Source organism: Telopea speciosissima, chromosome 10 (assembly GCF_018873765.1).
Source record: "Telopea speciosissima isolate NSW1024214 ecotype Mountain lineage chromosome 10, Tspe_v1, whole genome shotgun sequence".
Lineage (NCBI taxonomy): Eukaryota > Viridiplantae > Streptophyta > Magnoliopsida > Proteales > Proteaceae > Telopea > Telopea speciosissima.
Genome location: NC_057925.1, coordinates 38,121,987 through 38,149,264, shown reverse-complemented (window position 1 = coordinate 38,149,264; position 27,278 = coordinate 38,121,987). Strand labels below are relative to the sequence as shown.

The 27,278-nt window shown below is 40.5% G+C and overlaps 2 protein-coding genes across 3 annotated transcripts in view; one reads left to right on the top strand and one right to left on the bottom strand.

The window, feature by feature from the left end:
- The first annotated feature begins 325 nt into the window (after positions 1-325).
- Positions 326-5,837, top strand: LOC122642569 (lactoylglutathione lyase GLX1-like). 2 transcript variants are annotated; one of them, XM_043836083.1, is made up of 9 exons: positions 326-362; positions 964-1,100; positions 1,214-1,338; positions 2,459-2,523; positions 2,611-2,823; positions 4,324-4,371; positions 4,481-4,588; positions 4,665-4,817; positions 5,770-5,837. In XM_043836083.1, exons 2-9 carry the CDS (start codon positions 985-987, stop codon positions 5,809-5,811), a joined length of 870 nt encoding a protein of 289 aa, XP_043692018.1. In that variant the 5' UTR covers positions 326-362; positions 964-984; the 3' UTR covers positions 5,812-5,837. The 2 variants fall into 2 exon arrangements, with proteins under 2 accessions (XP_043692018.1, XP_043692017.1); XM_043836082.1 differs by lacking the exon at positions 326-362 and adding an exon at positions 685-824.
- A 1,880-nt stretch (positions 5,838-7,717) lies between these two features.
- Positions 7,718-27,278, bottom strand: part of LOC122642568 (arogenate dehydratase/prephenate dehydratase 1, chloroplastic-like) — a 47,877-nt gene continuing 28,316 nt past the window's right edge. The window contains exons 13-14 of the mRNA XM_043836081.1: positions 8,211-8,284; positions 7,718-8,151 (exon numbers count right to left, since the gene is read on the bottom strand). Of these exons, the coding sequence (XP_043692016.1) occupies positions 8,228-8,284 (57 nt within the window). The 3' untranslated portion in view covers positions 7,718-8,151; positions 8,211-8,227. The remainder of the gene's footprint in view (positions 8,152-8,210; positions 8,285-27,278) is intronic.

Here is a 27,278-nt window from a genome sequence, read left to right as displayed (position 1 = left end):
CTGGAACATCCAACCGGAGCAAGCAGGGTGATCAATTCACCCCCTTGTGTGTGGGTGGAGCGGAATACGACCAGGCATCGTTCTTTCCCCCTTTTTAGAATGCAATCATTCCTCAAACACTTTTCATATGGTCGAACCGGTTCGGCTGGTTAAAAATATAATGAAGTGGGCGTATGAATTAAGAGCTTTGGGCTTTCCAATTCAGATCCTCTACTTCACCACATGATGTGTATCAGCATGAAACGAATGCGGTTCACCAGATAATATTAGCCCCATCCAGTAATGATATAAACCAGTTCAGTGTAATAGCGCTTACAGTCACTCACTGCTACCTTTGATCACTTTGTTCGTCGATCTTTCTGGTAAGCCAACTCTCTCTCTCTCTCTCTCTCTCTCTCTCTCTCTCTCTCTCTCTCTGCTGGGTGGTTCAGTGCGTCTGTAAGCGAAATCTTGTCTGTAGAAGCAAGGGTTTTGCTTGTACTCATATGATCTTCTTCACTCTCAAGCACATGGATTTACATTTTTTTTTTGGGGAATCTTTGTCTGATTCCCTGCTTTATCGATCTTCTGTCTGCTTAATTAATTGCAATTGACATGCGGTTTTGAAGGAACGAAAGCTCATCCTTCGAAATGAAGAGAGATTCTTACTCACCTGTCTTATCTGCATGCATGTTATGTTTCTTTCGTTTAGTGACTCCAACAAGCCAGTTGCACCGTGTTGCTTTGTCCTGTTCCATACCTACTGAGATTGGTTTCTCGTCCAACTCCAGAGATTTGAATGACTTGGTGTCATTTCCAGTGATTTCAAAGCAATTTCAAGAGGGGTTGGGGGGTACGGTGGAATTCATCTTGAACTGAATATTTTCTCAGATTTGTGAACTCTGTATTCTTCTTGGAAATAACCCAATTTAAAGTAATGATAGGTGTGGCTGATATTACCTGATTTTTGGAATTTCAGAACAGAGAACTGCGTTTCACTTAACAATGGCTGAAAAAGAGACGGTTGTTCCCAATGAGAATTTGTCGGAATGGGTAAAGAACGATAAGCGCCGAATGCTACATGTTGTTTATCGAATTGGGGATCTCGATCGTACCATTAAGTAATACCCTTCTATATTTTCACTTGAAGTTCTAATCTATCAACTATGGTTACGAATAGACTGAGAGATTTTTCCGTTGGAAGACTAAATGTATGCTAAATTGTGATAATCAGGTTTTACACCGAAGCTCTTGGAATGAAGCTCTCAAGGAAAAGGGATGTACCTGAGGAGAAGTACGCAAATGCATTTCTTGGATTTGGGCCTGAACAATCCCATTTTGCGGTTGAATTGACATACAGTATGTATGCAAAATTTCCTTGATACTCTTCATTTATGTTTTTCCTGCTAGCACTTCAGTTACTTTGGGCCAGAGATGTTTCATGTGGAAGTTTGTCCCTTTTCATTGATCTTTAACTATGTCAATCCGGGAGTGGATGTTGTGGCACATAGGATAAAACTAGTCTTATCAACTGTGTTGAGGTTGTTGGTAAGCCATTGTGGCAGCAAATTTAAAACTTTGTCACCCAACTTCTGTAATGGTTCCAACTTTCAACTTAGTTCAACTGAATCCAATATAGGGTGTACCTAGTACACGAGGTTCCCGCCATTGCGGGGTCTGGGGAGGGTCATAATGTACGCAGCCTTACCCCTTCTTTCACTGAGAGGCTGTTTCCAGACTCGAATCCGTGACCACTTGGTCACAATGGAGCAACCTTTACTGTTGCACCTAGGCCCGCCCTCTTCAACTGAATCCAACCACATGTTAAATCACATCTCTTTATACCTTGTGTCTGTCCCTCTTAATTCAACTCTAGTTATTTTTGTCCCTTTTTCCTCATCACCTTCAATTCTCACCATATCATTGGTGCAGGCATTCGTATGTATTCTACATTACTGAACAATCCCCGGCCACTTTCCCTCACTGTCACCCATTGCATTTTGGAAGTCTTGTGGCTACTCTAATTTTCTGCAAATGCATTAAATTCATAATTTTATCCTTTATAGTCTTGCTATCCATCCTAATCAGTACCGTATCTTAGCTATGCTCAATCAATGCACTTTTTATATTATGGCTAGTCACATTTTGCTCCATAATTTGATGCCTTTAATCTTGTAAAAGTAGGAACAGATTTGCACTCAAGTTGCTGGGAAAACATTTATTTAATTAGTTTCTTTAACTTATTTATTAGTGTGGAGCTTTGATGGCTCATTTTAGCACTTCATTACTTGGACCTGTAAAGAACATTGTTATATTTGTAGGCCACAGAAAATCCAGTTACCCTTCCCTTAGGAGGCCAAGATTTATTTTGTCCCTGTATTTGAAGCTCACTGCCTTGTATGTTTTATTTTTATTTATTTAATTTTTTGTGTTGCTGATTTATAGATTTTGATGCATTCTCTATCTGGTTGATTCACAGACTATGGAGTGGACAAATATGATATTGGGACAGGCTTTGGACATTTTGCAATTGCAACTGAAGATGTATGTGTCATTTATGATTTAAGATTTTAGGGTATGGTCATGTTGGTTGCATATTAGTGATATGGGTCGCTAAATTCTGGAATCCAGGTCTATAAAATGGTCGAAAACGTACGTGCCAAGGGAGGTGTTGTCACCCGTGAACCTGGTCCAGTTAAAGGGGGGGCAAGTGTCATTGCTTTTGTGAAGGACCCAGATGGCTATCTATTTGAGCTAATCCAAAGGGGCCCTACTTCTGAACCACTGTGTCAAGTTATGCTGCGTGTGGGTGACTTAGATCGCTCTATCCAGTTCTATGAGAAGGTAAACTTTTTCTAATTCATTGTTTGTTGCATATCCGTTCTAGTCTGATCTCCTTAATGAATAAAATGTCTTCAAAATTTATATTAACAATTTAGATTTTTGACCAAAGCCGTCAACTTATTTTGTGAGACTCCACTACAAAGAACATACCTACCCTGAACATAAATAATAATCTACAAGTCAAATAATTAGTATGCAAAACTGTAGAGAATACTTAGATTCTGTGTTCCACATCATCGATCAAGTTTGAATCTGATGATCAGTCACATTTTTATATTCTTAAGGATGAAATGTGTTAGCTGGGTTATATTCAGCTTTCACTCAGGTAGACAAGTTTTTGAATTTTTTTCTTCATGGTTATATCCATTCACATAGAAGGTTTTGCCAAGGTTTTTCTGTAAAATCCTTGCATACCAAGATATAATTTCTTCTCCCTCTAGAACTTCTACTTTGCAGAAGGAAAGCAAAGAAAACTTGGGGCATACTGATATTGGCTATGAGCAGGTAGTCACTGTAGAATCTAGATAACCTTCAGAAAAGAGGATTATCTCTTTCAAATATGTCGCTTACATGAGATAGCGGACACCTCAAATACCTTTTTTGTTATGGAGACCTATTCTTAAATTGTAAGGCTTCTGAATTTCTTTGGAGTTATTATATGGGCCTACAACAACAACAACAAACTCAGCCTTATCCCAACTTAATGAGGTTGGCTACATTGGATCCAAACAAAACAAAATATAGAGAAAACAGAGTTATACTCAAAATAAGGTGAAGAAAAGATGGGAGAAGAGGGATGGGGAAAGAGGTTCAAAAACAGAGTTATTATATGGGCCTATTGGAATTAAAAGGAATTGATGAAGGAATGTGAGACACTCTTTTGTACATTGACGTTCCAGCCCCCTTGGAGCCTCAGGTGATTTTTGCTCTGGAACCTTAAAGCTTTTGCTATTACAGGGGGTATTTGTATGGGGAGAAAAAGTTTTCTTGAGAAGTAAAGGCGAATCCCAATCATATTTGCTGATATTGCCAAGGTTCTTTTGGATTGAGCTTTCCTACGAAGGATTTTGTGGGCCTTGATAGAGCATCATTTGGATCCAGCTGGTTTTCTATGTTGGATAAATAGAAATAAAGTTAGATGATAAAAGATTATACATTTCTTCTGAATTATCTTACGTGCTTTTAAGGTGTGATTTGTTATATACTTAAACAGAGTAGTTTGGCTGATTCAAATAACAAAAGAAAAGAAAGAATATCACTTGAAAGTGCTGGTAAGGGTTGAGGTCACATCCATTAATTAGCATCCAAACCCAACCTGGGCTGATCTCCAATCATTGCCACCTCTAGCCATAATTATTGTATATTTACCACATTTCATTTACCATGCTAAAGCAATGCCATTGTCTACTGCTTCCTTCTATTTAATACATGGTCTTCATATAGATCTTTAATCCGTCATTTGATGTTCTCTCTGCCTTTGCTGGCTCTACCTCTGTGCAGGCCGCGGGTATGAAACTATTGAGAAAGGTTGATAGACCTGAATACAAGGTCAGTGTGCCTGGTACTTAAGGTGTCATTCATCAAATCTTTTTTCGCAGGATATTAGTCTGGACTCATATCCACTTCTAAGTTTGGTTCTTTTGCATGTAATTTACAGTATACTCTGGCAATGATGGGTTACGCAGACGAGAATGAAACAACTGTTTTGGAGTTGACATACAATTATGGTGTGACTGAGTACACCAAAGGAACCACATACGCACAGGTTAGTCTGCAAGCTCCGGTAATAAAATGTTTTGCTTCAAAGCAAACCTTCTGATCAATATAACATTCATTTCTAGGTTGCTATAAGTACTGAAGATGTATATAAGAGTGCTGAGGTTGTTAAGATGGTTACCCAAGAGCTTGGAGGAAAGATAACTATGCAACCAGGCCCCGTTCCTGGAATCGGCACAAAAATTACTGCTTTCCTTGATCCAGATGGCTGGAAAACGGTAAGTATTCTGATAGAAAGTGAGTCTTTTTTAAATTTGTTTTAGTCATATTGCACAAAAGCAAGTCCCACCTATTACATTTGTATCTAGTTGATTGTCGCTGCCTCACAAATGAATTTTTGACTCCTAAATAATATATTTTTGGCAACATCTACCTCATTTAGCAGGCCACTATTCCTTTAAGAGAAGCTATGCTGAGAAATTTTCAGGGTATCTAGGATTAGGCAAAAAATGTGGGCCTTTCTCTTGATATTCTTTGACTTCAAAACTCATTTGTGTCTTCCTCCAGGAAAAGCTCTTTGCAGGAAAACTACTCAATGATATTGTACTTGAATTTTGTAATCCTTCGCATCATTCTCTCTTTTCTTCAAGTTTGTGGTTGATTCAGTGAGTTTTTCAATCAATTAATTTGATTTCAAATCTGGAATTGGGCCATAAGTTGTGAGCTGTATTTCATGTTTCTAGGATTTCGGTTTAAACTGTCAATAGCTACTTTGCGTATATGGTTTTTATTAGTGAGCCGGTGCACACAAACTTAACAAAGGACGTACCCTGTGCACAAGGCTCACGCTACTGCAGGGTGAAGGGCAGATGTACGCAGCCTTACCCCTGCTTTACAGAGAGGCTGTTTCTTTGATTCGAACCCTCTATCACCAGGTTGCTGTTGCACATGAACTTAAACACATAAAAATAAACTCATGTATGTTAATTTTATATGATATAAAATTCCTCTGGTTGGCTTTGATGAATATTTACAATGACCCCTGAGCCAGTGGTTATTTGTCTATTAGCGTACCGTGGAGCCATGAAGTCAGTTTCATTTTTTGTATTTATTGACTGAGGGTGCTATTTTGGGGCTATTCGTCCTTTTTTCGTGTACAAAAATGATGATATTTTGTGTATACCTTATATTACTGCCTGGCTCATGTAAGGGTTCTGTTTTTGTTTATAGGTCTTGGTTGACTATGAGGATTTCCTGAAGGAGCTTGAGTGATCGTGAACAAGAAGGGTTCGTCATTTCCTGAATAAACAGAATTTTTTACCCCGCCAGATAATATGCCTATCTTACAATAGAGAACTTAAACCATGCTTTAAGCAGAATCCTTGTATAAGTAAAAATCTGTATGCTTTCCTATCAATGTTTTGGAAGATTCGTTTGCTACTGTTGGAAAGCCCAAATGCATGATGCAGTGCATGCTATTGCTATCTAGGCCTTATTAAATCTCATAGTATGCTGTGACTGAATAATCTAGCTAGCCTCTTCACGAAGCTAAAAGTTTTTCGTTTTTTGATTTTTTTGATTGTGGTTTCGGATGGGAGGGGCTTGGTGGTTGGGTTGATATGAGTAAAAATTTTCAGAGTTGTACATTGAACCAAAACCAGCAGGTACTTGATTAGTTTCTTATGCCTTTAATATATCACATATTGGAACCAAAACCAGTGCATTCTTGCCTAGTGACTTCATATTTGGTTAAGTTTATAAAATCCTAGGAGAATCACTTTGAAGCTCTGATGCCTAACATCACATAGGAGAACATTGGGTGAGACTTCATATTTGTTTAGTTTATAAAATCCTAGGGAGCTCAGCTAACTTTAAAGCCCGTTGAGTGATTTCAAATACAGGGGTTGCATATCAGGACCTTATCTGTGTTGGTAGTGGTGCTAAATGATCCTTTTAACGTACTTTCAGACCAAAGAGAGAGAGAGAGAGAGAGAGAGAGATAATGGTAAAACACTGATGGCATGGCCACTCCTTGGAGTCCTCTCTGTCCAAAGCCAAATTGCCAGTGACTTAGAATCTGTTAGACTTTGGATGAGAAGCTCAGCCTCCCTCTCAACCCTATTGGGACAATCCATCATAGAGGGTCATCTACTGCACCTGAAACCAACTAATGATTCAAATTAATACCTGAAGCCATCTATGGAAGGAATTACTAGATTTGGGACTGGTTGGTTCATGATCATGGCATTTGCTACATTGTTTTTGGTTCCTTCTAGTCTTGAATGTTGAGGATGGCTGGTTGGGTAGTCATGCACCATAATAAACTATTTAACTTGTTGACAGGATTGGATCAGGTCGTATAGGTCAATACTTGCTGCAATTAGCCGAAACCAATCTGCTGATACCACACTAATAAGTAATAATATTGATGCACCGGCCAAAATTGTACCTCTGCTAGGGTGGTTCAAATTTTAGCCAGAATCTGGCTTTAAGTTGCACCCCTAGTTTCAACCTATTAGGGTTTTGCCAAGGTCACAAAAACTGGGCTGATTTTGCTCCCAGTTCCAATAAAAAGTACAAACATGTCTTTGGGTATTATCACAAATCCTGTAAAAGAGGAGGGGGGGGGGTGATAAATATTTTCCCAATAGCTAAATTAGTAGGCATCAAGTAAGCAAATTTCCTCAGCTTTGTGTTATAGCAGTTTATATCCAGTCATCAGGAGCCTTTGCTCCTGAAGTTACGACTTAACAATGATCCCATTCCGTCTTGTTACTCTCCCCCCATCGTCGCACGGGTGGAGTGAGGGGCTCTGGGGTTCTATGTTCCATTATCATATAAATGAAAGAGTACTACTGAGGACTTAAGGAATTTGGATCCTCTGCTGCCGCCTGCCCATGCGGCCGGCGTGCAGCCTCACACAGGGAGGGCATGCACCCCACCCGGGCAGGGTGCTCAGGCAGTGAGTAGGGGCAGTCATTTTGCCCCCTGCCTGTTTGAGGTTGTATGCTGACTGCACAGGCAGGTGGCAGCAGAGGATCCGAATCCGGACTTCAGCAAGGCAGAACTCACTCATAAAGTTACCAATTCTCCATGCCAAAACTAATTTTCACAAATAGTAGCAACAAATGATCTATATCTCCAAAAAAAAAAAAAAAGATTTATATCACCTTCCATTGTAGAAGCTAACTGAAACCAAGAACTGTCTATGGGCTATAAAGCCTCCCTTGACTAAAATTGTTTTAGTGAAGGGAAGACATTCGGTGTCTTGCAAGCAACCATAAAAATCATATCATGGGATCTCCAACCATGGGTTTCACAATCCACACGTGGCCATAAAGTATTCTGCTCATATCAAACAGGTATATGGATTAGATGAGCCATTGTCAGATCAGCAAGACCATTCAACATGGCAGGCTCATTAACTAACCAAACTGAGCCTTGCTACATTGTACCTCGTGCTCATAAGCCTTTGCAAGAGAATTCCTTCAGAATAATGATTGAAGATAAATGTGATCCTGTAGGAGGATAGTTCTTCTCCTCAGTAGCTCTCAGAAATCACTCTCCCAAGACTCCTCTTCCACCAGCTTGAACAGGATCCTACATGTCTGAAACATAAGGATGGGCATCTTTGTCCTGCAGGCTATACAAACCGAGATAAAATGAAAAGTGCCTCGAAGGAGAGCAGCTATAAAATTGTATCCATGGGATAGGAACCAAGAACCCGAAGAAATGTTGCAAACTCCTGCACAAATATGAAGAGTAATCAAAATTCCATTTCACCCTAAAAAATAACAGAAGACGAAAAAGAAAGTAAAGAAAACTAAGGAATAACATTGAAGAAAATGCTTATTGACAACCAACATTCAAGTATTGCTCATTGCTCAATAAATCAAGGAAAACTACATCCCAAAATTCCAACAATATGTTGCTCAAGCCAGGGGAACAGCATTCAATAAAATGCATAATCTCAATGAGTGACAGTGCTTAATGCTGAGTAACACAAGGAAAGAAATGGCAAGAGTATCACTAATGAAACCTAGGCATGGAGTTTCACAACTGAGCTCCTACATGGAGTTCTTAACCCACTTCATCAAACACTAGCTTCTTGTGGTTTTAGCACAACATGAACTAAATGGGCCCTGTAACAGTGCCAGTTTGTGCATATATTACCTGCTGTAGATCAAAAACGGTTCCACTTCCAGCACAGGTATTCACGCTGGAACAAGCCCAAATCCAAGTCTAATGGGTTAAATAAGTAGCATAATAGGTTATAGGGGACATGGGTAGAGAATTTTTACGTTTTGTATTGTAATGAGCCTATTTTGACAGCCCATATATAAGGTATAAGTGGCCGATACAAATTTAACTAGTTAGTTGTATCCACTCCTCTTAAGTTTTGAAGTGTTGGGGATAATTCGCGTTTTATACGCATATAATACACCCATCCCGTATTATACCGTAATAAACACGTACTGCCAAACTACTCGCAAAGAGATGGGAAAAAACTAGTTCAGCTGGAAAATAAGTTCTAAATGCGTTTTAAATGCAAATCCATTTTTTTAAAATGAAAAAAAATGGGCTTCTGCTTAACCCCATTTACCCTAAAACCAAAACCTTCGCTTTCAACCCTCATTTCCCCTTTTACTGCGCCCTAAAATTTCACTTTCTTCTTCACTCATTTCCTCCTATACTCCCACTCTCCCAGCGGCAGTGGCACTAGGCCTGCCAGCAGCCAGACTCCAAAGTCCAGAACAGATCCAGAGCAGCAGCGGCATGGTAACTTCCAGTTCTGTTTAATTGAAGAGTGACCACTGACGCAGAGTGGGTTTCAAAGGAGAGAGAGAGAGAGAGAGAGAGAGAGAGAGAGCGAGAGGTCTTCCATCTTCTTCACCTTTCCCTATTTTTCTTCACGCCAAGATAATGAGAATAGTAAACCAAAGAGAGGCATGTCCTCCGTCTTCTTCGCCTATCTCCATTTTTTCTTCACGCCTTGATCCGCCGTGTTGGTGTCGCCTGGATTTTGTACCCTCTCCAATGCCTTGGTCGCCTTGCCGCCTTGATAACTATGGACTAAACCTAATAAAGAGGAGATAAGGCATAAGGCACATGATAGCAACATCAACATGTTGCAAAAGTAAGTGGAGAACAAATCTCAAGGGAGGAATATAAGGAGATTAAATAATTTTGATTTCAATGGTAGGGTTGTTTTAATGTGTAGTGTCCATACACATAGAGAAACATACACAAGTATTTAAAATGTTTAATTGATTAGATTTATTGTAGGTTTAGCTTTTGATCAAAGATAGTTAATTAATAATTTCTCAATTTGTGTATATATTGCCTTTTTTTTGGGTACCGTATGGTTCAGATTTAATCGTTTAAAACTCGTACCGTCCGTTTTCGTTCTTTTTTTTTTTTGCCATTCTTGAAAAGTTTGATCTTTTTTTTTACCATCCAGTTCATGTCCTGAATGTTTAAAACACGCCCATACTGAACACCGATTTTTTGCCGTTCCTTTTTTAACTAAATATGAGTTAGTTTCAATGTTAGTTGTGAAAGACCTTGAAAATGTAAAGTTCATTAAATATCTTGAACAAAGTCCCAATTTAAGCCCTTGGAAATGTACATGCCATTAAGTCTAGGAGGATCTAACAATGAGGTTCTCGAACCCTTCCAACCTCTCCATAAAAAAAGATACCTGTAAGCATTTGAAATCAGAATTTGATGAAATTGAACTTATAAAATTCTTCTATGAGAAACAGAGCTGAAGTGAGATTCTATTCCTCGTGAGAGGCTGGGGGTGGTTAGTAAGATACTAGCCTAGGCTTGCGGTGAGACTCTTCAAGTCATATCTTCTTATCTTTCTTACTTCTTCCTTTGTTGTTAAAACTGCTTGATTTTGGTTGTGTTCTGACCTCACTACATTCCTGTCTATTGAGGATTTTTATTTTGTTGCAAGGACTGAACCAGTCTCCCATTATTTTGTTATCAAAGCCATGGTTGAGTGTAACTTTAATACCTCAAATCAAAACTTCCAATTCCATTGCACAAGTGATCGACATGCTGAAATAATGACTGGTCATATGAACTTGCTGGAACAATGCATTGATTCCATATCTCCAAAAAGTGATGGACAGCCAGTCTAATCACCCGCCGGACCATGAATTGATCATCTTTTAGAAACACTCTGTAGCCCACTTTGAGGAGCTTGTGTAATCATATACTTTGATCACAGCATATCGTACCCATAAAGTAAAATTAGAGTTAAAGGAAGGAGTACAACATGTCAACTATAAGAGAAAAAGAAGAAGAGGAAGAAGGGAAATCGAGAGAGAGAGAGAGAGAGAGAAGAAGAGATGTGCAACTTGGGAGTTACACGATGTGTGTAATCTCCCTCTAAACTTCAATATATATAATCACTTAAGGATATAACAGGAAACACAAAAATAAAAAGAAACAAAATAACTTGACCTATCTACCCTTCTCACATATCTCGGTATTAGCTATAGACACTAATACCGAGACTCATACAATTCTCGACGATAACACTCCCCCTTAAGCTGGAGCATAGATGTTAACCATGCCCAGCTTGTTACAAATATAATCCACTCTTGCACTCCCCGAAGACTTTGTGAACACATTTGCAAGTTGTTCTTCTGTACGGACATGACTAGGAGAAATCAACCCTTATTGTAGCTTCTCTCGAACAAAATGACAGTCAACTTCAATGTGTTCCATTCTTTCATGAAACATCGGATTTGAAGCAATATGGACAACGGCTTGGTTGTCACACCACAGTTTCATTGGAGAATCATCAACAAAGAAAAGTTCAGCCAACAACTGTCTCACCCACATCAATTCACGGGTAGCAGGTGCCATAGCCCTGAACTCTGACACTGTACTGGAACAAGCAACTACTGTCTGTTTCTTGCTCTTCTAGGACACCATATTCCCTCCAACAAACGCACAATAACCTGTAGTAGACTTTCTATCAACTGGAGACCCTACCCAATTAGCATCTAAAAAACCCTCTATCCGCCCATGACCATGATCACTGTAGAGAAGAACACGTCCAGGAGCCTTTTGAAGATAGTGTAAGATATACATAACGGCCTCCCAATGAGATATCCGAGGGGCAGACACAAATTGACTCACCACACTAATAGGAAAGGCTATATCAGGCCTAATCACTGTTAGGTAATTTAACTTCCCAACTAGCCTCCGATACTTCTCAGGATCAGGCAAGACATCACCATCATCAGCAGTAAGCTTCAAATTGGGATCCATGGGAGTATCTAAAGGTTTAGAACCCAACATTCCTGTCTCTGAAAGAAGATCAAGAACATATTTTCGCTGTGAGAGAGAAATTCCTATCTTCGACTGAGTAACTTCCACACCCAAAAAATACTTCAACCTTCCCAGATCCTTGGTCTAAAATTTTTGTTGCATGAAAAGTGTACCTTCAAACCTTAAATACCAAAAACATCATCTCCTGTAATGACTATAGCATCTACATAAACCACAAGAAATATTTTCCCGCACCAGAGTGGCGGAAAACACAGAATGATCACTACCACACCGTGTCAGCACAAACTCTAACCCAACCTCAGTAAACCTGCCGAACCAAGCCCTAATGGACTGTTTCAGCCCATACAGAGACTTCTTCAACTTACACACCAAGCCAGACTCCCCCTGAGCAACAAACCTAGGAGGTTGCTTCATATAAACTTCTTCATTTAAATCCCCATGCAAAAACGCATTCTTGACATCTAGCAGATACAAACGCCAATGGTAAGTAGCAGCAAGAGAAATCAAAATGTGAACAGAAGTAAGCTTTGCCACAGGAGAAAATGTATCCAAATAATCAACACCATATACTTGGGCATAGCCCTTCGCCACTAGACGGGTCTTCAAACGAGCCAAGGATCCATTAGGGTTCACTTTCACCATATACACCCACCGACAACCAACAGCAGATTTACCTGAGGGTAAGGGAACAAGATCCCAAGTCTAATTTTCCTCCAATGCCAACAATTCTTCATTTATAGTAGCCTTCCAACCAGGACTGGACAATGCCTCTGCGACAAACTTAGGAACAGAATGATTTTCAACAGTTTGTAAACAAGAATGAAAGGTGGACGAAAAACCAGCATAGGAAACAAAGTTAGAAATGGGGTGTTGAGTACAAGCCCGAACACCCTTACGATGAGCAATAAGAATATCAAGATCAGAAGGAAGTTCCAAAGGAGGAGTATTACCTATTGTAGGATCTGCCGGCGAAGAAGTAGATGGGGCAGAATTCGCAGGAGCGGGGGGAGTCCATACTTTCCATTGGGGACATTGAAACACAATAGATGGAGGTGCCGGTGATGAGGCAGCCTGCAGAACATGGTGAACAATAGACTAAACAATGGAAACAGGAAGATCATCATCCAAGACAGACACAGTAAAAGACGAACTATCATAAGGAGTAGACTCAAAGAAAGAAACACCAGCGGTAACAAAATATTTTCGCAACTCAAAAGAATAACAGCGATAACCTTTTTGGGTGCGAGAATAACAAACAAACATACATTTGAGTGCCTTAGGACCCAACTTGGAAACACTAGGACGATGATCACGAATAAAACAAACACTTCGAAATACTCGTGGTGGTAAAACAAACATTGACATAGAAGGAAACAACAAAGAAAAGGGAATACCACCACAGAAAACAGAAGAAGGCAAGCGATTAATGAAGTAACATGAAGTCAAAATAGCATCTGCCCAAAAGGATTTAGCTACTTTCATCTCAAATAAAAGAGAACGAGTCACTTCCATTAAATGTCTATTCTTCCTCTCAGCTATACCACTTTGTTGTGGGGTGTAAACGCAAGAGGATTGATGAATAATGCCACGTTGAACCATAAATTCAGCAAAAGGGGCAGGAAAATATTCTTTAGCGTTATCACTACAAAGAATACACAAAGGAGTCTGAAATTGATTATTTACCTCATTCACAAATGCACAAAAGATGGAGAATAACTCAGAATGACTTTTCATTAAGTAAAGCCAGATAACCCTGGAAAAGTCATCAACAAAAGTTACGAAGTAACGAAAACCCAAAGTAGAAACGATTGGACCTGGACCCCATACATCTGAATGAACTAAAGCAAAAGGTTGGTCAGACCGTTTACTGACTCTAGGAGGATAACTCCCACAGAGGAGTTTTCCAAACTAACAGAACTCAAAATTTAAACTAGAAAGTGACCATAAATGACTATCCAGAAGCTTCAAACTCTCCAATGAAGGATGACCCAAACGACAATGAATCTTGCGGGGTGATGCCACACTGGTACACGCCATAGATGAAGTGTCCTTAAGTATATAAAGCCCCCCCAACTCATGACCTCTACCAATCATCTTCTTCGTCGTAAGATCCTGAAAGACACAGAAGTCCGAGAAAAAGGTTACAGAACAATTATAGGTTTTGGTAAACCTATTAACAGATAAAAGATTGAACGGGAAATCAGGCAAATAGAGAACTAAAGACAAAGACAAAGAAGGTGTAACATGAACAGTATCAGTACCAGTCACTTTAGCTAAGGAACCATCAGCCAAATTAATACTAGATGATGACTTTTAAAAAGAGGAAAGTATACCTGAAACACCAATCATGTGATCCGAATCCCCTGAATCAATGATCCAGGGACGAGAGGTAGCAATCGAAATACATGTTGTTGCATTACCTGTCTGAACAAAGGTGGCGGTTGGAGACTGGGCTGACTGAGAAATCTGGAACTGGGTAAAATGGGCATACTCCTTATCAGACATCTTCACGGTCTTACCCTCAGGTTGTGGAGATGTAGAAATAATAGACTCAGCAGTAGTAACAGAATTGGCAAACTGTTGTTGAGATGGTTTGCCATGAAGTTTCCAACAAAAATGTTGGATATGTCCTGGGCGACCACAATGGTGACAAGTCCTCACCGAACTGGAACTATCAAAAGTACCCTGAGTACCCAAAGTAGGTGGTTTACCAAAACCAGCCCCACGTCCACGACCACCACCAATATTACCACCACCATTATTACCATAACCACCATTACCAACCCCACTATTGGGTCCATGGTTGGGTGGGAAAAAGGCTAAAGCCGATAATTGTTTGGAGTGCAAGGTTGGTGGGACCTACTTGCCCCGTGTCTCGGACATTACATTGGTGTTCCCGGGCATAGTAGACCCCATCCCCATCTCTTCTTACCTGGTGGGGCCAAGGATGTGGGCCCACGTGACTCATTTAAAGCTTTAATGAGTTTTGGAGCCTTGTGATGTCATCCAAACAGGTCCTAAGGCCCATTCATGTTATAAAAGGGCATTAGTTTCTTAGGGAATTCATTTCATTTCCTCCTCGGCCAAGACCATGAGAGGAGAGGAAAGAAAGAAGAAAACAAAGAAGAAGAAGAGGAGAAGGAAAAGGAGGAAGGGGGGGAAGGGAAAACAACTCCCTCACTCACACTCTCTCCCTTCCCTCTTGAAGCTCGGCCAAAGAAGGAAATCGAGGAGAAGAGGAAAGGAAAGGGAAAAGAAGAAAGAGAAGAAGAAGGAAAGGAGAAGGGAGGAAGAGAAGAGAAGACATTGGTGGAGGGCTGGAGCTATTGGAGGGCAGCCTTGAAGCTCATCACTCTCGGCCAGGTAAGCCATGATACCTCTGATCCTCTCCTTCTCCCTTCTTTGTATCTTTTGGGTTTGGGTGCTTATTGGGTTGGGTATGACCTAGGGTTCCACTTGGAACTCAAGGACACTTGTGAGCCTTAGTCGTATGCATAAGTGGAGCCAGAACAATCTCCCTTGAAGCCCCATCGACCCTCCCCTAATCCTACTTGTTGTTCTTAGGGTTTCTTTTTCACAAAACCCTAGATCCAGATCCATTCATGATTCCACCCTCAAATCCCCCGAAAGACTGGACTAAATGGGTTCAAAATGCCTTATAGGACCCTAGGGTACTTCCCCTGTAGTCCCTAGGACCCTTAGATCCAAGATGAATGGATTTCTGAGGTGAAAACCTCAAGATCTCGGAGCTGGAAATTGGGTGGTTTTTCACCCGGTTTCAGGCTCTGGTAAAACCTCACCAAAAACCCCTGACATGATAACCTCCTGCTGAGGATGGTTTATCACCCGGTTTCTTATACTGTTAAAACCACCCTTAAAACCGTCCCTCCTCAGAACTGTTGTTAAGCACTCGACCTCTGCCCGATGTTTTGGCCATAACTTTGTTTATACATATTGTATCAATGCGATTCAAGTTGCGTTGTAAACTAGACTTGAAGGGCTACATTTCTTATGCAGAAACCTTTGACCCAATCAGTGAGGAAGGCCTTCGAAAGTTGTCCCAAACCTAGCTGATATGTTTTGACAGCAATGTTAGAACTGATTTTTACCCTCGGTGACCTCGTTTACTTTGAAGTTGTTTAAGTAGACTTTTGAAAGGTTTTATTGGGGTTCAGATCTGCTACCCACATGGGGACGGGTGGGGACAGATCTGAACCCTCCATGGGGGTGTGGGACCCACGCTCCATGGAGGGGTCAGATCTGTCCCCACTCATCCCCATGTGGGTAGCTGATCCGGATTCGTTTTATTGGGGGGTTATCTACATTCATTAATGCCTTCTAAACATGCTAATTAGGTGACCCAATGTGGTGCTAAGGTCCACCTCTTGGTGTCCTATTTACCTTCCCCTAACCCTATTTGGAAACCTAGGGCTTCAATTATTTCAAACCCCAGTGTTGATTCGTTATTTCAACCGCCCCTACTCTAATTGCCTTAGCCTTATGCAATCTAAGGGGAATCTTTTGGGACCTCCCCTACATTCTTTGACACCCTTTTCCACGCATGCTTAGGCTTTAAACACATCTACGGTGAGACGTATTAATCGACTTTTAGCAACGAATCAAATCAACGGAACGCGAACTATATTGCGAGTGGGTTTGGGTTTGTTTGTTGTTTTAGGAATGCTTTGCATATAACATGAATATATCATTGATCATACATGTTGCATTCTTACATTTTATAACTATGATTGTTGATTTGTTGATGATTATATGATGTGGTTTTGGATTTTATTTCTTATGCCATGTTATGGTGTCGGGAAGTGCCGACACCGGAGCTTTATGAGATAAATTGCTGTCATATGTCATATTGGCCTGTCATGCGCCGTGTCATGCTGGTACCCGGGTGGCTAGATGGAATAGGATGTTGATGCACCCGAAATACCTCTCGACATGATAGAATTCATGTAGTATAACTACGGTTAGGGTTATGTTCCCTATGCTACGACCCTTACCAACAGGGGTTTAAGTGTTGGGTAATCAAGGCTCCCTGTGTGTCTGAGGAGTGATACGAGGCCAGGTCAGGGATAACCTCTGGGTGGCCTGGGGCTTCTATCGACGTGGGCCCCAAAGTAACAATTGAGGTTGCATCGTGGTGATAAGATAAGTGACCTGCGATGTCTCCCGAGTTGTTACAGTAGCATATGCCTAGTGACCTAGATTGCGTGCTAGGTGGAAAATTGGTTAATAATTACACGCATCATGGACTATTTGAATTTGTTGTGTGTGCATCTCCACCCCCTCACTGGGCTCAGTGGAGCTTACCCCTCGTTACGCAACTTTTTTAGATATATGCAAGCGATGTTTTGAGGGCACTCTTTCTATTGGTTATGATCTATTCGGAGTCGGTGACCTAGAACTCTGATGTTGGGTGTACATTCAAGGACTGTGCCAAAGGGGCACCTGGATCGAGGAATTTTATCTTTTGTTTCTTTTGGTTATCATTTGCACTGTATAAATTGTATAACATTACTGCTGCTTATAGCTTTTAATTTAACCTTTTGGGATAAAATGTAATATACAATAGTATCTACCACCTGGGCTTTTGAACCCCTGTACTCGTTGATAAACGCTTCCGCACTCTTGATTTTACATTTGCTTATACTGTAAATGTGTTTTCTTCCGCACTCTGATGTACATGTGAGTTGTATTTTAATTGACTGTGATTTGGGCCACTACATCAAGATCCTGGTGGTGGTTTGGGATGTTGGAAAGCATCCTAGTCATACCAAAACCCTAGGGTGGGGGTTGGGGTGTGACACTTTGAACTATCAACCATTATTCACTGCTGAATTGATGAAGTGAAGATAGAAGATGTAAAATTCTGGAAAAAGAGAGCAGAAATCGAACCTCCAAAACCCTGACAAAAATCGACCTTGCCAGAAACCCTGACAACAACGATTCCAATAGAATGTTGAACCAGAAACTGTATGCAAATATCTCCCACAATAAAGAGGCAGCACACTTCAAAAGATCCAGCCAAGCCAAGAAGAAGGAAAAATCGATCTCAAAAACCTTGAAAAAATCGATTTTTCTCTCCCTAAAAAAAATAGATCGCAAAACCCTGACAAGTGCTGCCGATTCTATGCTTGAGCCTCCAATGCAATCTTCACTCCATCCAACTCCATCAAAAACATCCACAAACAAAAAAGGAGACCTAGTTCTTAATTTATACTATGAACTAGTCTCTAAACAGTCCCAAAATACAGCATAGGGTGTTGCACCCCTTTAAACTAAGAGTAGAAGAAACCGCAAGCCTTCAAGTTCTCTCACATACTTCAATCTTCAGTTGTAGACTGTAGAAAGAAGAAGAAGAATCCCACCGAGAGTTGTAACAGTGCGTATAGCTCTGATACCATGTTAACTATAAGAGAAAAAGAAGAAGAGGAAGAAGAGGAGATGTGCAACTTGGGAGTTACACGATGTGAGTAATCTCCCTCTAAACTTCAACATATATAATCACTTAAGGGTATAGTGTGAAACACAAAAATAAAAAGAAACAAAATAACTTGACCTATCTACCCTTCTCATATATCTCGGTATTAGCTATAGACACTAATACCGAGACTCATACAATTCTTGATAACACAACACAAACATGACCCTAAGGTTTTCTATGATTGGTTGTGTTGCTTAGATGACTATTGATTGGTTTGAGCTTTCAAACGCTAGAAAGATGAAGTTGGCCTGCTCCAAGCTTGTGGGAACAACACGAGAATGATGGCGCAACTATGAGGCGAAACTAGAATGTTGAGGACAGGCACCCACTACATGGGAGGAAATGCATGGAGGATTAAAAGAAAAATATCTTCCTCCAGGCTCACTTTCGGTGGAGGAATACATAGACCAATTCGACACTCTTGTTTCTCTCACCGGCTTTACCAAAAACTTGTCCACGAGTTTTGTAGTGGCAACAGGGTAACATGTGAGTAGTAGCTTTGACTAGTCCCAAACAAAACTCTGGTAATGAAGGGACGTTAGGAATAAAGGCTTCAACCCTAGGAGCTTTCTCTTTAAAGTATTGAGGTGGAATCTGGAATCAAGAACTCAATAAATTCTCTGACAATAAAAACAGCATCTTGAGTAGTCACTGTTGAACACAGTGCAGATGGTAGTGATTGTGTTGATTGTCATTATTGACAACACAATGCATGTGTCTTGTTGTCAACACAATGCATATTAGTGTAGTACACTGATAGTGGAAGTGTACAATGATAGTCCAGGGCAGTTACAATGGTCAATATAGTACAGGCAACATACTGGATGAGTTGGCAAACATCTGGCACTAAAGGTAGTGACTAGATAGTGTTCCCAACATCCCAGCAGTTCTTACAGTGTTTACAGTGGCAGTGACAACATTACTGGGGTTTGGCAGTGTACACAAAGGTCCCACAGTCATTGGGAGTCATCTAGGGGTAATTCAATCATTTACATGCATGGACAACATTACAGAGGCATGTCTGCAATTTTACAAAGTATTGATGACCTAGACAGGTGATAGTCAGCATCCAAGGGTATTTTGGTGATTATGTCAGTCATAGAGGTCAATAGAGTGTTGACATAGCTCACAAGGGTATTTTGAACATTTGACAGTGATGTGACATCTTGGTAGTGATGCAGGAGTATCCGGGCTTATGTGGCAGCATAGGGCACCTTATTGCATGGTTTCTCAGTGGTTGGCAGCCTTGGACAGCTTCTGATTAAGGCTAGATGCCTCTGGAATGATGATTTCATAGGATCACACACTGGCAGCGGGTTCGTCAGCATTTTCGGAGGGTTAAATGGCTGAACTGGGTGGAGCACTCTACATGAGAAACGTAGAGCATCGAGTCGCCTTTCCAATGCAACTGGAAGCGCTTTTTAAGATTCTGGACGATGAAGATATTGCAGTTTCCGTATGGTGGCGCTGAAGAGAAGCTAAATGGGAGAGCTTTTTGGAATTCTGTGGAGTATTCTGGAACATTTAACTGCTTTTGGATATGTGGAGCAATAGATCTCCTCGTCACGAGCATGCTGCCACTACTTCGATTTCTCCCATTTGAGCCTTTCTACTGTATTCTCTTCAACATAGACTTCCACATGAGAATCCTCTACTTATGATATTGAGTTTCATGTTGTAGTACAAGTGCTCAAACATTGGAGGCATACTTATTCAGCAAGAAGTTCATACACTTTTGCGACCATGAAGTACTCAAGCACTTGCACTCCCAAAGAACGGTGAGTCATATGAACGTCAAGTAGGATTATACCTCTAAGAATTCATCTTTGCCTTGAGATATAAGATTGGGAAAAGTGAACCAAGTGGCTGATGAATTGAGCAGAAAAGTGCTTACCTTTAACACCTTTATAGACCAAGGCACGAGCATCAATTATATCTAAGCTGAGTACCCTTCCGATGTTGATTTTTCTACTGTTTATCAGACCTTACAGCAAGGGGGTACTGATGCAAAATATTGATTACATGATGGTTTTCTTTTCTTAGGAACTCGCTTATGGGTTCCCAAAACTTCCGTGAGACAGTATCTTATTCGGGAGCTACATGGAGGTAGCTTAGGAGAACGCTTGGCAAGGGTAAAACCCATTCTCAGGTGGCTGATATTTACTACTGGCCAGATCTTCAAAGGGATGTCCAGGATGTGATAAAGAGGTGTATGTGCCAGCTTGCTAAAGGAGCGAAGCAAAATACAGGAGTATACTTCCCTCCCCATTGCCTGTATCTTATGCACCGTGGCTGCATATCAGCATGGACTTCGTGGGCAGGTTCTCAAAAATGGCTTACTTCATAACTTGTTGAAAGAGTTATGATGTCAGCCATATTTTTCAAAGAATTGGTGCGACAAACGGAAGTTTTGAATCAAAGTTTAGACAATCTTCTACGGTGTCTTGTACAAGATTATGAGAAGACTTGGCTGTCAATTCTCAACATTGCTGAGTTCGCCTATAGCAGTTCCATCAACCGCACCATAGTCACACACCTTTTGAGATAGTACTTGGCCTTCAGCCCAAGAAGTCCATAGATTTGGTACTTCTGCCTCCTCCTGTGCAAGTCAGTTTTGAGGTTGATGAGTTCATATGGCATATCACTAATGTTCACACTGATGTACGCTGACACATTGCAATCAATAAGGATGCATACAAGGCTGCAACTGATCGTCATTGCCAGTTTGTGAAGTTTCATCTGGGCACCATGGTCTTGGTACGGATTGCTCTAGAGAGGTTTGCACCCGTACCAACACAAAGCTACACCCTCAGAAGATGGGTCCACTCAAGGTGCTGAAGGAAATCAGACCTAATGCCTACATGCTTAAGTTACAGCCAGATATGTCCCTTCGCAAAATTTTTAATGTTGTTGATCTTACTCCATATGAGAGATATCACATGGATGAGGGTGGTACCAAGCATACCTTTTGGTTACCATAATTTGCTTGATTGAAGATGTTGTCGACAACAGGTTCACCATGATGCGGAAAGGAGGCAGTTATCACTCTTTCCTTGTTAAGTGGAAAGGTCGACCAAGGCATGACTGTACACAGATTCATGGAGATGATTCCAAGCACATTAACTTGGACCTTATAAGCATTATATGTCCAATCTACATTCACTAGAGTCGAATGCTTTCAAGCTGGGGAGAGCTGATGTAGATCAAGAAAGGTTCTAGCAAAAGTATTCAAGCCAGTAGAAGCCCAAAGCCAAGTCTAATGGATTAAATTAGTAGAGCCTAATAGGTTACATGTAGGCTACATGGGTCATAGGCTGGGAATTTTTATGTTTTTATTGTAATGGCCCTATTTTGACAGCTCATATATGAGGGATAAGTGGCCCATAAGAATTTAACATAGTTAGTTGTATCTAGTCCTCTAAAGTTGTGAAGTCTTGGGGATGTCAATAGGGTGTTTCATTGTTAGTTGTGAAAGTTCTTGAAAATGTAAAGTTCATTAAATATCTTGAAAAAAGTCCTAATGTAAGTCCTAGGAAATGTACATGGCATTAAGTCTAAGAGGAAGTTCCAATGAGGGTCTAGAACCCTCCCAACCTCTCTATAAAAAGAGTTGAATGTCAGCATTTAAATCAGAATTTGAATGAAATTAAGTTTAAACAATGATGATCCTCCTGATCATGATCCAAAGGATACTGCTACAATCACAGTTCATGATGAGTGGATGTGTGAAAATTCTATTATCAAGATAGATATGATCATGGAACAATGTTGAACCTGCTACTGCATCCAATGTGATGTTTCACTCTTACTAAGGATGTCTAGAATGATTTGCGTGAAAATTCTCTCAAGAAAGGAATATCTCCCGCATGCGTGATCTCTATGAAAAACTTTTTCTTTTCAATAGGGCGATAAATCCTTGAATGAATATTTTGCCAGTTATAGTTGAAGAACTCAGATACATCAGCCCCTAACTACCAATCTGGATCAGTTGAAACAACAAAGAGCTGAGTTCATGTTGCAAAATTTTCTAGCTGGACTACATTTTGACTATCAATCTGTGAAGGGTCAATTGCTCACAGGGGAGAAGGTTCCTTCTCTCAATGAAGTTTTCTGTCGTATTAATCGCCTGGCTAATCCATCCAAAACTGATACTACACCCAAGGACAACTTAGCCTTTGTTGCCAATCGTGGTCAAGGACGTGGTCGTGGCACTAGTGGATGAGGTATAGGCTTTCAACACATTGACAAATATTCCTGCCAATGTTCTTATTGTGGCAAACCAAATCATACTGTGGATACCTGTTGGGTTAAACATGGAAAACCTGAGTTGGCAAATGAATTAGCCAATACTACCATGACTGATACTACTACTGAAAAATCTACTGGTGATCTGACTCAAAATCTTAGCACGTCATCCACTGTGTCTTGTGATGATTACAACCAGCTAGTCAAACACCTTCAACAACTTGAAGCTGCATCTACCTCCACCTCTATAGCCACCTTAGCCTATAAAGGTAACTCTGCTTTTTATCCTTCCTCTACTTCATGGCTTATTGATTCGGGTGCACTTCATTTCACATGATTGGTAAGTCAAGTTTATTTAATTCACTGAATCAAGTTCAAACCTTTTCCAATGTTATCCTTGTCGATGGATCCTCTACTCAAGCAGTTGGTCACGGAACTGTTTCTCTCACATCCACCTTCTCTCTTGTTCTTCATGTTCCTAAATTACCTTCAAGACTTTTATTTGTCAATCAACTTACTAAATCTCTTAACTGTTCTTACTATGTATTTCAGGACCTTTAGACAAGGAAGATAATTGGTGGAAGGCTTGAGTGTGATGGGTTGTATGACCCAAATGGCATAGGACCTTCTACTATTGCTACATCTACTACCATACCATCTACCACGGAATGGCATTTACGCCTTGGACACCCATCTCTACCTAAACTCCAGTTAATGGTTCCTAGTTGTAGGTCTACATCTCGACTTGAATGCGAAGGCTGTGAACTGGGCAAACATTACCGAGCCTCTTTTCCTGTTAGTAATATACCTAGAAGTTCTTCATTGTTTTCTTTAGTACATTCTGACATTTGGGGTCCATGTCGAGGTCGTAATAAATTAGAACTTTCTTATTTTGTTAGTCTTGTGGACAATTATTCCCGTTCCACTTGGGTTTATCTGTTGAAAGACCGGACTCAATTTCTTACTGTATTCAAAAACTTTTATCAGGAAATAAAAACTCAGTTTAACAAATCCATTAAAATTTTTTGGTCAAAATGAGATTTCTGATTTTTGTCACACTCATGGTATTATTCACCAAACCAGTTGCTCGTATACTCCATAGCAAAATAGGGTGGCCGAACAAAAAAATCGGCACCTACTGGAGGTGGCCCGGTCTATTATGCTCCACATGAATGTTCCCAAACGTTTTTGGTGTGCTGTTGTCCTTACTGCTTGTTACCTTATTAATGGCATATCGTCGTCTGTTTTTAATAATAAAGTTCCTTTTTCTATTTTTTATCCTAATAGCTCTTTGTTTGCTTCACCTCCACGTGTTTTTGGGTACATTTGCTTCGTTCACATTCTTCACCTTGCTCTTGACAAATTATCTCCTCGGTCTGTTAAGTGTATCTTTCTTGGTTACTCTAGGCACTAAAAAGGGTATAAATGTTTTGATCCGGTTTATAGTAAACATTTTGTTAGTGCTGATGTCAGATTCTTTGAAAATACTCCTTATTTTGCCTGTTCTATACCGACTACTGTGAACAATGAAGACCTTCTAGGTCCTCCCATACATGTGGCCATACCCATTCCATCACCTCCATCGGCTCAGGTTTATCGCCGTCGCCGCCAACCTACCTTGCCATCCACCACTACTACACCACCGGCCCTATTGTACAAGGTCCATTACCCTCCCAGTGATCTAGAACTGCCATCCACTGCAACAAACGTCGTTCCAACCACTCAGTCTGATTTTGATGCTGAGGTCCCCATCGACTTATCAGTCGCTGTCCGCAAAGGTACTCGCTCCTATACTCAGAAGTCCCACAAGTCCTTAACTGTTTACCCTATTGAGCAGTATGTCTCCATTTCTCACCTTCCATCCCACTATCACCCTCTTGCAACCGTTTTATCTACTAACTTTATTCCTAAAACACACCATGAGGCTTTTTCTCACTCTGGCTGGAAGGCAGCAATGGACACCGAGATGGATGCTTTATTATCCCAGAAGACTTGAACCCTGGTTCCATTGCCACCAGGGAACGATCTTGTCAAATGTCAATGAGTTTATACTATCAAATACAATCCGGATGGTTTTGATTAGCGTCTTAAGGCCCGATTGGTTGTTAAAGGTTATAATTAAACTTATGGTGTTGATTACTTTGAAACTTTCTCACTGGTTGCCCGCTCAAATTCTATCGTGTTCTTAGTTCTCTAGCTCTCAATCTAGAGTGGACCTTGTATCAGATGGATATAAAAAATGCTTTTCTCTATGGTGATCTTTAGGAGGAGCTTTATATGGAGCAACCTCCTCCAGGGTATGTTGCTCAGGGGGAGAGTTCCACCAAAGTATGTAAGCTTCGTAAGGCAATCTATGGGTTGAAACAATCTCCAAGAGCATGGTTTGATAAGTTCAGCTCCATTATGACTCAGTTTGGATTCTCACAATGTTATTATGACCATTCCATCTTTGATACTTCAGGTATTGCTCAAGTTAAATATTATCTTCATCAGCATTTTCAAATGAAAGACTTGGGTGTTCTCAAGTATTTCCTTGGTATTGAAGTTTTACGAAGCAAGAAAGGTGTTAGCTTATCACAAAGAAAATATGTCCTTGATCTTTTTTTTTAAACTGGTATGCTTGCTTCCAAACCAGCAGATACTCCCATGGATCCCCATCAGAAACTTGGTTCTAGTGAGAGTGAGGAGCTTACAAACTAGTTGGGAAACTTATCTATCTTATTGTTACTCAACCAGTATATCATTTGTTGTTGGTGTTATCAGTCAGTTTATGCAAACAACAAAGAAGATTCATTGTGATGTTGCTTGCCATGTGCTATAGTACCTAAAAGGTGCACCAGGCAAGGGCCTCATTTATCGACCTAATCAAAATGTCAGTCTGGTAGGGTTTTCTGATGCTGATTGGGCTGGTGCTGATGATGATAGACGTTCTACTACTGGTTATTGTACCTTTGTGGGTGGTAATTTGATCACCTGGAAAAGCAAGAAACAAACTACTATTGCTAGATCTAGTGTTGAGGCTGAGTATCGGGCGATGGCACATACTACAATTGAGTTATTGTGGATATTGTCGTTACTTCAGGAATTGGGATTTCCTATCATTCAACCTATAAAGATGTTTTCTGGTAATTGGGATGCTATTTACATTGCTAGCAATCTAGTATTTCATGAGAGGACTAAGCACATTGAAGTTGATTGTCACTTTGTCCGAGATGTTGTTATGAAGAAGTTGGTTACTACTTTGTTTATTCCAACCTAGGTCTTGGTGATTTGTATGCTCCAGCTTGAGGGGGGAGTGTTTAAGTATATCGAGCTAGGGTTAGGGAGATTATCCTTATTCTAATCAAGATACCTATTCCTACGTGTCTTTCTTTGATTGTAATTAGATTATGTTCCTAATCCTAGTTCTCTTATGTTTCTATTTTTCTGTTTCTATGATTCCTATTAGGAATAGGAGTCTTTAGATGTAATCCTTGCATATATAAATAAAGTCTTAAGAGAGGGGACTGACTAGTTCGATCTAACATCACTAATCAGTCCCATTCTCCCTTCTCCATCTCTTCTCTTCTCTTCTCCACCCTCTCGTCTTTGGTTCTCTTGGGCATAGTTGTCGTGGCGTCCTGGCGCTGGAGGTCTGTGCATATCAACCTACGCCATGGTGTCCTGTCTCTCTTTCCCTCTTCGATTTCTTCTTCCTGCCTCTCTTTCCCTCTTCGATTTCTTCTTCTTTAATTTTTTGTTTCTTCCCCAACCTTAGGCCCACTCCCTGCTTCCCTAAGTCTCCTATTTTAGCCTTGGTTTAGTAACCTGCAACTAAGACATCCGCCAGATCTGATTTCAGATCTCACCATTCGATTGCCAGTAGAATTTTGGGGCTATTTCTCGTTGGGATCGGCAGACCTTGGTGCTGCAATTTTGTTCCAGAAATTGCAGGGAGAATCGTCTTCATAAGGAGTTTCCTCTGCTGGAACTACTCCAGTTCACCGCCTCTCTGCCTCTGTTTCTATCGTGTTATTGTAAGGTTGAAGAAGACATTAAGTCTTTAAAATTGCAAGTAAGGACAACTTATATTATTCATATAAAACCCCTTATATTCTCTATTGCTATTCTGTTTAACCCATTCAGTTTTCTCTTTAACTCCATTAAATTACAGTTCTGCCACTCCTTTACAACTTCAGATTAATTACAATTCTGCCATTGCTCTTATAAATCTTGATTCATCTACTAGTTTGCCATTCAACTTTGGATTTAATTACAATTCTGCCATGGTCGACATGATCGCCATGGCGGGCGACGTGTCGATATATCGATCAGACACCCCTCCACCGACTTGGATCGCCATGACACCGTGACAACTATGCTCTTAGGTTTATTTTGTTACAACTTGGAGGAGCAAGAAGGCGACTACCCGCAGTCATTTGGGACCGGGGATTCTATTGAAGAAAGGGAAAGAATAACGATTTTGATGAGCTATTCATCCCTTCGGCCACCACATTGTTTTGACCAAACCAGATCTAAGTCTTCTTTTCGATCAATATATAGCACATAACCCTGTTCAGCATGATAGGACAAAGCATGTTGAGATTGACCAACAATTCATCAAGGAGAAGATTGAAGAAGGTCTGATATCCACCCCGTTTGTTATTACTGAGAACCAACTGGCCGATGTTTTTACTAAAGGTTTATA